Source organism: Plasmodium sp. gorilla clade G2, assembly GCF_900097015.1.
Source record: "Plasmodium sp. gorilla clade G2 genome assembly, chromosome: 8".
In the NCBI taxonomy this organism is placed as follows: domain Eukaryota; phylum Apicomplexa; class Aconoidasida; order Haemosporida; family Plasmodiidae; genus Plasmodium; species Plasmodium adleri (nom. inval.).
This window is the reverse complement of record NC_041700.1, coordinates 217,225-230,000: the sequence shown is the minus strand read 5'-3', so window position 1 is coordinate 230,000 and position 12,776 is coordinate 217,225. Positions and strand designations below refer to the sequence as shown.

Below are 12,776 nucleotides of genomic sequence, written 5' to 3'. Positions count from 1 at the left end.
ATATATATAATATATATATAATAATTTAATATATAGGGATCATAATATGGAATAAGAATTTTTCCAAAGCATTTTATATTTTTAGTATTTAATAATAAAAATTATTATTATATATATATAATATATTATTTATTTATTATAATTGTTCATTCGATAATTTAGAAATAATATTAAAATGATGAAAATTGTTTTCCCCATTTTATGAAAAAATTAATAAGAAATGGTTAGTAAAAATAATATTATTTCTAATATTTTATAAAGGTTCTAATTAGAAAATTGTCGAATATTTTTATTCTTGACCTTTTTTTTAGAGGCTCATAAATAAAATATACATATGTATATACAATCTATTAAGTTTTATACTCATAAAAATATCATGAAAAAAAAAAAAGCTAATCCTAAAATGACTTAAAAAAAAATAATAATAACTTATATACTGCTTAAGGAATATTTAAAAGAAGTATAAAATAATGAAATAGAAATTTATGAAAAATTAAGAAAATATTACCTTTATAAGGATATATCAAATAAAGTATATATATGTATATATATATTTAATATTTATAATCGTTTTGTCTTAATAAAATTTGAAAACTTATATTAAACATATATATAATATATATATTATATTAGGGTGGGAAAATAATAAGTAAATGAAATTTATTTGGTGAAAATAATTTTTTTATCAAAATATACACAATTAAATATTTTAATGTAAAATAAAGAATGTGATTTTATTTAAAAAAAAATAAAAACATTATACACTACACATGGTGCGTAATATATTATATATAATATGTATATCATCCTTTTTCATTACTATATAAAATTAAAAAAATAAGATCATTATATATAATATATATATATTATGAAATTAAATAAATAATTTTTTTTTTTTTTTTTTTTTTTTTTTTTTTTTTTTTTTTTTTTTCAATTCATATTTATTGTATGCCTTTTCAGCATTTATTTCACTTCATTTTACTTTATTTTATATTTTCTTTATTTATATTTTTCATTTTATTTTTTATTGTCCACTTTTTATTTTTCATTTTTATTTTTGTTTTTTCTTGTATTTTTGAAATATGCATTTATTTTTTTATGTATATATATTTGTTGAAAATATTTTGAAAATAATATAATTTCATTTTTTCCCCTTTTTCTTTTTCTTATTTTTAAATAGATACAACTTTTATTAATATCATAATATTTTTATATATAAAAATCCAATTTCGAAAACGAGTTCAAATTGTATTTTATTTCGTAGATTAATTTAAAATTTGTTCACAAGTTATATACATATTATATATATATAATATATATATAATATATATTATATATGTATATATCGTATACATTTCTTTCTTTCTTTTTTTTTTTTTTTTTTTTTTTTGTATACCCAGTAAAATAATTTATTTGAAATAACATAACTTTTAAGATAAAAGATTAATTGTATATAATATTTTTTCATATGTTTATATGTTATATATTTATTTCATCTTTTTATGTGATTTTTAAAATATCTAAAAATAGATTAATGTAAATATTACAATTAATCCATCGTGATATTCTATTTTTTTTTTTTGATTTTTTTATATATTTTATAAAATATATAAAAAATGAAAAAAGAAATTTTATGACATTTTTTAAAACCATGAATGAAGAAACAACCACACGAACATTATTAGATATACCAGGTTATTATTATGATAAAAAAAAAAATAGATATTTTCTAATTGATAATGAATTAAAAAAGGAACTAAAAAAAGAAGAATTTAATAAATCAGTGAATAACGCAAAAAAGAAAAATAGGGATACTAATAATGCGGAAACTAAAAATTGGGGGAAAAAGAAATTCCATCAAATTCATGGAATAAAAGAAATGAAAAAAAAAAAGAAAAATGCAAATAATAATAAATTAAATAATAATATAAAAAATTATAATGACGATGGAATAAATAATATATATACAAAAAAAAAAAGTTATAATATTATAAATAGTAAAGAAACAAAATTAGAATTAATCAATAATGAATTAAATTTTTTAAAAAAAAATATCTGTGAAAATCAAAATATATTTAATTTAATTAAGAGGATAAAAAATTATAATTTTAAAGAAGACTCCATTTTAAGTGTACCACCTATTTTTATTAATTCTAATAGTTGTGAATATATTCAAGTGGAAGATTTATGTGAACATTCATCAAATAAAAATTCATTTTGTCAAAAAGAAAATGATTGTTTAGACATTTTAAAATCTCCAAGATCTTTTAATGATAAAAGAACAGATAATATAGATGTTTCTTTGAACGATTATAATTACTTTAATTCAAGTCAAAAATTAATAGATAAATATAAACGAAAAAATAAAAATGAATTCGATAATTTTTATAAGAATGAATCATTTGATACATATAGAAAGTATAAAAAAAATAGTATATGTAGTAATCAAACTGATGAATATTATGTTTCAAATTATAATTACACAAACAAAAAATATTATTGTGATAATAAATATAATATGACATATTGTAAAAATGGAAATAATACCTTTTCTTGTATTAATCCTGATTATATAGAAGAAAATTTATTAATTCCCAAACTTTATGGAAGAACATATGAAAAGTTAAATTCATATAATATAAAAAATATAAAATCAAAAATAAGGGTAAATAGATATAAAGCGAATTTTTATTATTTTTATAATAATACTTATGATACGTTTGCTTTAGAAGCAAATAACACATCCAGAGAAATGAACATGAACACTAATAATGATAATGATGTAAATAATGATGCAAATAATGATGCAAATAATGATAGTAATGATAATAATAATATAAATAATAATAATAGTAATAATAATAGTGGAAGGCACTTCATTTCATTTAATAATATTTCAAATGATACCATTTATCAAGAAATGGATGTTCAAACTTTTGAAGACAGTAATATGCCCATTGGACATTTAGATGCCGTAACAAATGAAACACGTGTTTCTAAAACACATAAACCTTCTGAATCTTTTTTTCATTTATTCAGTAATCCTCAATATGATGATATTGTTTTCAGTACAACCAAAGAAAACAATTTTTCATTCAGTTTAGGGGCTATCGATATGAATAATTTCGTCCAAAAAAATAAGAAATCGTCCATATATGATGTTATTCATGAAAATGTATATTATAGTACAGATACTAAATATTTGTGTAGTTATTCTAAAGAAAAAAGTGAACTATTATGTATTTCTCCACAAATATTATCCCATTTTAATATATTTAATGGTGAATATGTTGCTTATTCTTCTTATCCTAATACAAAAGATGAAAAAAGTCTTCTTTGCTTATTAAGTATAAAATCATTTTTTCAATGCAATCCCAAAATCGAAATATATAGTTTCCCTGGAGAAGTTAATTATTTTAAATTATTTCCATCCATTCAAAGTGATAATTATAATAATAATAATAATTATTGTAATTCTCATCACCCGACGTCTGACGATTATTCTTTTTATCATAATAATGAAATTGACAAGATTTTTATATGTGGGTCATATCCATGTTTCAGTTTTAGTACCTTAAAAAATAACGTTACATATTGTATATGGGATAGTAAGAAATTAAAAGTGCAAGATTTACTTTCAATGAACGAAGATTTAACATCTTATATTGAAAATATTATTAACGGAAAACAATTTAATATATACCAACAATTTGAAAATAATTCTCAAAAGAAATTAAGGTTATTTTCTTCGAAAAAAAAGAAAAAAAAAAATTCCAAAGAACAAAACAAAAATCAACACGAAACATTCATAGATGAGTTATATGAAAATAATACCAAAATGAATAATGATAATAAAATAAAATTTTATAGAAAAGAGGAGTCATATAATGAAAACGATTTATACAAAATTAATTCTGAACATTTCAAAAATGTTCATGGTCCTTTTAATAAAAAAACACATGATTATTCATACCGTCATTTTGATAATAATAATAATAATAATCCAAAGAAATCACCAAATTCACCAAATTCGATTGAAAAAATTAAAAATAAATGTTCTTTTTCATATAATTACTCTTCACAAAATTCACTCAAATATAATTATAATGACAATAAAAAAAAAGGAATATGTTGTGAAAATATAAAAAAATCAGATAACAATATTTTTTTATGTTGTAATACAGAATATTTATATTTATGTGATTTACGTTGTAATGTGTTAAACACAATATCAAAGTTAAAGCCAAATGAAGGTCATGTAAATAAAATTTATTCATTAAATAATAATGTACAATATGTTTCATCTAAAACAAATAATCATATAGGATTATATGATATGCGATATATAAATTACAAACATAATGATGAAACAAAAAGTAATTTAATAGTCTCTTATGAAAGATTTATAGATAATGATAATCTTAAAAAACATCTTAATGATTTTTATATTATAGATGATGAACAATATATTGTTTCCCTAGACACGTACACAAGTTCTGTATATATATATGATATAATGGGTACTACAACTAAAATTATAAATTTAGATGGAAATTCTGAATATTCAAAAAATAATATTCTACATTGTTACACAAACTTATCTAGAATACCATATATATATTCATGTAAAAAATACGATGATCATTATTATAATTATTATAAACAAAAAATTTATGAAACCAAAGCTACTGATAGTAAACATGTAAATCATTTTAATCCAATGAAATCATATCCTAAAAAGGACTTATTTATAGGATTAAATGTTCAATCCATTTTACCTCTTTTTTATATAAAACAAAAATATAATAAGCATAATTTCATTTCTATAAATGAAGGAGGCTTTATTTGTACCATAAATATATAAACATTATTGAAAATTTTAATAATATTATAATGTATATTTCTTTATTTTAATATTCTATCATTTACTTTTTTTATTTTTTTCGTTTATAAAAAAATATATTTGAAAAAAAAAAATAAATTGAATTTTTTTTTTTTCATTATTTTTAAAAAGAATAAAATATTTTATGTTTTTAATTCATATATATAAATAATATATATGTTTTTTTTTATAATATATATATATATATGTATATTTTTTTTTTTTAAGGTAAATACATTTTATACATATATATTATATAAAAATTTCATATATGTAATACTTTTTTTAATTAACATATATTTTTTTATAAAGTTCATTGTTTTTTTTTTTTTTTTAAGTAATTTGTGAATAAACATATATTTGAAAAAACAAGTTCACCAATAAAATACTCTATTATTTTTAAAAAGATTATATTTTATAATTTCCTTTTTTTTTTTTTTTGTTTCTTGTGCCTTGTGAAATTTTCTTTTATTATAATAACAAAAAAAAAGAAAAAAGCCTAATATATTACAACAAATTGTAATGTTTAGTAAAAAGCAATTTGCATGAATAAAAAATATTTTTACATGTAATATTTGTTTTTTTTTTAAATTCAACAGTTATATAAAGTTTAGTAAATTTCTAAAATGAATAATGAAGTTGTATCAGAAGAGGATGAAATAAATAATAAAGTGGAAAATTACACAAACCCTTTTGTTTTAGCAGATATATCGGATTTGGATTTCGAAAAAAGTATTGGGAAATCATTTGAATGTAATACTACAATTAGTGAATTTTATAATGAAAGTTTACCTAAAAAAGATGTATATCATACGTTGTTTTTTGATGAAAAAGAAATTGATATATATCAATATAGAACATTCCCAAAAAATTATTTAAATAGTATGTATAATTTGTTAAGCACAGAATTATCAGAACCATATAATATTTTTTTACTCAAAACCGTTTTAAATGATTACGGTGAAATTGCATTAATGGTATGACATTTTTTTTATATAATAAACAACAATATTATATGTAGTTTTATCTTGTAATAAAAAAAAAAAAATAACTATATGTATTTTTTTAAATATTTATTTTATATAGTCTATATGTGAGGATCAATGTGTTGGTGCAGTAATAAGCAAAATTACTACCAAATGTAAAAATGATGAAACGATCACTTTTGGATATATATGTAAAAAAAAAAAAATATATATATATATTATAATAATTATGTATAATATGAAAAATTGTTTTAATTTGGTATTGTATTCTGTGTTCTATAAATATATATATATATATATATATTTGAATTATAATGAATTTTAATTAACATACATTTCTCTTCTTTTTTTTACTTTTAAATAAATATAAAAAAATTTATAGGTATGATAGCTGTTCACAAATCTATTAGAAGTTTGGGTTTAGGTTGGTTAAAATATTATTCAAATATGTTTTTTGTTTTATTATCATTTTTATAATATGTGAAAATTTTTATTTTTTAGGCTCCTATTTATTAAATGAGAGTATTAAATTAATGCAAAACATCTATGGCATAAATGAGGTACTTTATTAAAAAAGGACAAAAAAAATCAACTTTTTTTTCTTTTTTTTTCTTTTTTTTTCTTTTGTTATATAAATAAAATAATTTTTTTTTATATTTATATTTTTTTCATTAGATTCATCTTGAGGCAGAAGCAACAAATTATCCTACATTACGTAAGAATTACTTTATTGTTGAAAAAAATGTATTTATTTATTACTATCATATATATAATTATTTATATGCATATATATATTTTTTAGGATTTTATGAAAAAAACGGATTTATTAGAGTAAAACGGAAACCATATTATTATTTAAGTGGTGTTGATGCCTTCAAATTAAAGAAAATATTATAATATATATATACGTTTTGTTTTTTTTTTTTTTTGTTTTTTATCAAACTTTTTTTTTGGGGGATTTAAATACATATTTAAATCATTAAAACGTTTATTACACACCTCTTTTATTAGTTTTACCTTTTCCCTTTGTTTTATTGATTAAAAAAAAAAAAATTATACAACTTTGTTTCTTTTCCTTTTGTTTATTTTTTAATATATACATTGAAAAACTTATTTAAATATAGTCTGTTTCATTTATTATAATTATCCTTTTTAAAAAATAGAAAAAAAATATAAATAAATGTAAAATTTCACATGTAACATATGCAACATGAGAAATATTTTGTAGATATTTTATAAATTATACATGTTTTTTTTTTTTTTTTTTTTATAATTTTGAATTTTAAAATAATCAATAAATTTTATTACTATGTTGATAATATATTTTTTTTTCTTAAATTTGTGAAATAAAAAAAATAAAAATAAAATGGTAATAACAGTTAAAGATATGTTAAATATATTTCATACATAATAATATTTATAAATTCGTATTTGAACTTTGAATGAATGTAAAAATTCTGAATATAAACGTTTAATTATTCAAATATGAATAAAATAACTGTCCTTTTAAAAAGTGTATAAAGAAATTTTTTGTTAATAATTGATAAATTATCTATATGATATTTATTTTTGTTCATCTACATAATCGTATGTTAATTTACTAAGCTAAGATGTTTTAAAAGTGTTATGAATATATTTAAAATTGGGACAGTCATATATAGGGGTAATGTGTAAAATATACATTTAAAATATTTTGAATAATTATATAATTTAATAAAAACGCTTAACAAAATACGCTACCTCATTGTTGTGTTTTGTCAATGTTAAGTAAAAATATTATTTATTTGTGAGTATTCATAAATGAACATTACTTGAAAATTCGTTAATGATTTAAATACACACCTATATTTATTCAAATATAATAGTTTATTCTTTATTGTATAAGAATATAACTTCATACAGAATTATTATTAGTTTCAAACGTAAAAAATATATATTATACTAAATGTATTTTTATATTCTACAATATCTAATAAATGGTTAACATTTTTACAGTGAATTTTTTTTTCAATATCCTTTTTATGTAATATGATCTAATATAAGATATAATTCAAAAGCATCCATTAATTCTACATTCCAAAAAGATATATTAACATTCTTGTATTATATAATAAGATTATTGCACTTATATTCCTTATATAAATACATAATAAATATATATTTCTTATAAGTTGGACCTTTATTGAAATAAAAAGAAGTTATTTAATATATATGTAACCATATAAAGATAATTTTATAATATGGAGCATAAATTTACAATTGATTCTAATTCATAAAAAAAATAAATTTACATTATTCTAAATTCCATGCTCACATAATATACTTTCTTATATTAATATAATACAAATTTATTCTTTCTTTTTTAAATATAAGGATAGTAAAATATCGTATAATAAAAGTTCATCCTTTATACACATTTAAAATTTATTTAAAAATAATTTATGGTTTTTAATGTTATTACAAAAGTATATGTTCTTTAAAATAAAATATATAAACACTAATCCTTTAAGAAGGATATTTTTTATATCATATTTTTATATTTTTTCAAAGTATATTATATATTTGTAAATAAACAATTTTATATATTAACTATTATTACACTTAAATTAAATATATTATATATAAAATATACAATAATTAAATAAAAAATTAATAAATTAAAGTCATAGTTTTCTTATATAAATAATAATTAACATAAATGTAAATAAAATATAGAAATAATAAATAAATAATAAAGGAATATTTAATAAAAAAAACATATAATTTAAAATAATAAATAAAAATATAATAGTAATATAATATAGCATAAAGATATTAATTTAATATATGTCTATTATTAAAAAAATTAAATATAAATAATTAATTATAATATTTAATTAAATAAAATAAAATATATAATTAATTAATTAATTAAAATAAAAATATAATTAAATAAATAAATAAAATTAAAATATATATAATAATTAAATAAAATATAAATATAATTAAATAAATAAATTAAATATAATTAAATAAATAAATTAAATATAATTAAATAAATAAATTAAATATAATTAAATAAATAATTTAATATATGTAATAAATAAATATAATAAATAAAAATATAATTAATTAATTAAATAAAAATAAAATAAAAATATATATAATAATTAATTAAATAAAATATAAATATAATTAAAAAAATAAATAAAATATAATAAATTAAATATATAATATAATTTAATAATTAAATAATTATTTTTTAACAATAATTTATTAATATATAATTAATGAAATAATAAATTAATATATTTAAATAAAATACCTGAATAAATAATTTATAATATTTAATTAAATAAATAATTAATAATATATAATTAATAAAATTAATTAATTTATTAAAATAAATATATTATTTTATGTATTTATTAAATTAAACATATAGTTTTAATTAAATAAATTAATTAATCTTATTATAATATATTATTTTTATTTAAATATATTATTAATTTAATAAATAATTAATAATAAATAATTATATATATATAATATTAATACTAAATATATAAATTAATTTAATTAAATAAATACACATGTTAAATTAATTTAATTAAATAAATAATAAATAAGCAAAATAAAATTAATTAAATATTAATATATAATAATTTTATAAAAATAAATAATTAATATTAATTAAAAATAATATAATTATTAATTAATTATATAGAATTATTATTTTTAATAATAAATATATATTTAATTATATAAATTAAATAATTAATAATAAAAAATACATATATTAGTAAAAATAAATAATAATTATTATTTAAATATATATATAATTATGTGTGTTATATATATAATAATATATTTATAATATATTTAAATAATATATTAATTAATTAATTATTAAATATAAAATAAATAATATAATATATAATTAAATAATAAATAAAAATAATATATTTTAATAATATTTAAATTAAATATTTGTTTTTAATTAAATTAAGAATATATTAATTATATATTATAAATTAAATAAATATAATATTAAAATAATATATATATATATATTTATTTAATTAATTAATTATATATAATATTAAAAAAATTAATACTGTTATATATTATTTAAATTTATTGATATTAATTTTATTTAATAATAATAATAAATTAATTAAATTCTAATATATAATAAATAAAATAATATATTTATTTATTATTTAAATTAATTAATATTAGTAATATTTAATTATTATTATAAATTAATTAAATTAAATATATATAATAAATAAAATAATATATTTATTTATGAAATTAATTATATATAATATAAAAATAATTAACATAATTATAATTATTTAAATTAATTATAATATTTAATAAGATATTAAATTAATTATATAATTAATTTATTTATAATAAAATGATGCATTTAATATATTATTTAATTAAAATATTAATATTAAAATAATATTTATATTAATTTATATTAATTAAATTAATAAATTCGAAATTAATTAAAATTAATTTAATAAAAATTAAATATATATATTAATTATAATATATAATATTATTATATATTAAAATAATTAATTTAATAATTTAATTTATATATATAATATTTTAAAATAATATATTTTATTATTATTATATTTTTATTTATAATTAATAATTATATAAAATAATAAATAAGACATTTATTAATAATATGAGTTTTAATTAAAATAAAAATAAAATTATATATAATATTATATTTTTATTAATAATTATAAATAAATTTTAATATTAATTTAATTATATTATTTTTTTTTTATTTATTTAAATTATATAAATTAAATAATATTTTTTTATATAAAATAATAAATTAAATTGTTTTTAAATATAATTTAATTTATATAATTTAAATAAATAACAAAAATAAATATTTATGCATTTTATTTAATAAAAATAATATATATATAATTAATATTTATTTATTAATAATTGAAAATATTTTTAATATATTTTATTATATTTTATTATATTTAGAATAAAATATATTGGTAAATAAAGGAAAATATTATTTATAATGTTTTTAATATATTATTGTGTATGAAAGTTTATAGTTATTTATTTTTTCTTATGACTAAGTAATTACAAAATAAAAACAAAATATACATATACAAATATAAATTTTATTATGAGAGTTTGAACATATTTTATATATTGAGACATTAATTATTTTTTTTTTTTTTTTTGTTAATCATTATACTTTAAAAAATAGTATTTTTTATATGAAAAGTAGTTCACAGTTATAATGTTACAAAGACAAAAAAATATATATATCTTTAATGTGTCTGATTTATTTTGTAATCTATTAAAGAAATATGAGCTATACAATTTTTTTCAAGCATATTATTATAGGCAAAAAAAAAATAGAAATATAAAATAGTCCTTTTGTGTTATTTTTTCTTTTCTATAAATAGGTGTTTGTATTTAATATAAAAAAAAGAAAAATAATACAAATAAAACAATTTTACTATATATAATATTCATGAAAAATTGGTAAATATATATACGCAACCAAGTATAAAGACATTATAATAATATAGTTGATATTTTTGTGTAATTATATTGTATATTATATCTCATTAAAAATGTTTAAAAGATAAAAAAAACCTAGATCTTAATATGTATTGTAATTGTTCAGATGTAAATGACTCTTTGAACCTATTTTGAATGTCCAAAACCCCCCAAATGTTTAAATAATGATATAAAGTAGATACACATATTATGGTGAAATATACATATATATTTTTAATAAAAACAAAATGTTACATTAATAAATATAAAATCTATATTTATGACAGAACATGCTAAAAACGTACATGTATAAAATTATTTTAATTCATATATTACACAAAAAATATATTTTATTACTATATATTACTTAAAAAAAAAAAAAATTCTCTTTATATGTATTATTTATATATATATTAAAATTGCCTTAAAATAACATAAATCTAAATGCAAATGTGTGCAATTGTTATGATCTAGTTCCTAAAATATTTTATATACCGTTGTATTTTTGTTCAAATCAAAATGATAAAAAACATGAAACTGTTAGATTAAACAAATAAAAAATAAAATAATATATCTTAATTTTATTTTTGCAATTATGAAAAAAATTTAATTATATAGAATAAAAAATAATATAATATTTATTTTATTTTTTTATTTTATGAGGAATTTATGCTCTAGGCTTAAAAAAAAAAAAATTTACCCTTAAAATTGTAAATTCTACAATTTATTATTTTTTAATAAACCATTATATAATATATAGATGTTATTTTTTTATTTTGTAATTATATCTAAAGTTGCAAATTTTTTTAACTTTTTCTTTTAAAATAAAAGTGTATTGGTTTATTTAATTTTAATATTTTTTTTTCCCCCCAAGATTATTACACACAAGTAGAATAAGCTTTTCACAAAAAACTAAAAAAAAAAAAATTTATATACTTATAACAACATCAATTTAATCCTTAATAAGTTGAACTATGATTTCACATTATTATATATATTAATTAAATTAAATCATTCTAAAATTTGTTCTTAAAGGTTAATAGGAATTTTATGTGAACAAGAAAAATTAATTGTAGAAAAGCTTTTCATTTAAAAAAATTTTTAATGTTATATATATTATTATAATATATTTTTTTTTTTTTTTTTATACACATATATGATAACATATATATATATATATATATATATAAAAAGGTGTACATTCAATATATATATATATAATAATATATACAATAATTATATATATGTCATTTTTAATTATATATATTTAATGAAAAATGTGTATTATATATATCTGAAAAATAAAAAAAATTAAGATATTTTTTTTTTTAAGAACTAGTTTTATAATTAAAATTCAAAAACAA

General features: G+C 14.5%; 2 protein-coding genes across 2 annotated transcripts; both read left to right on the top strand.

Annotated features, from left to right (window-relative positions):
• Positions 1–1,651: 1,651 nt before the first annotated feature.
• Positions 1,652–4,864, top strand: PADL01_0805000 (conserved Plasmodium protein, unknown function; the record flags this gene model as incomplete). Its single annotated transcript, XM_028681384.1, has 1 exon — positions 1,652–4,864. The coding sequence occupies one exon, from the start codon at positions 1,652–1,654 to the stop codon at positions 4,862–4,864; it is 3,213 nt and encodes a 1,070-aa protein (XP_028537767.1).
• A 644-nt stretch (positions 4,865–5,508) lies between these two features.
• PADL01_0804900 (acetyltransferase, putative) lies at positions 5,509–6,765 on the top strand (the record flags this gene model as incomplete). The annotated part of the gene is made up of 6 exons (XM_028681383.1): positions 5,509–5,859; positions 5,969–6,059; positions 6,251–6,292; positions 6,370–6,428; positions 6,544–6,583; positions 6,671–6,765. 6 exons carry the CDS (start codon positions 5,509–5,511, stop codon positions 6,763–6,765), a joined length of 678 nt encoding a protein of 225 aa, XP_028537766.1.
• Between the last annotated feature and the right edge of the window lie 6,011 nt (positions 6,766–12,776).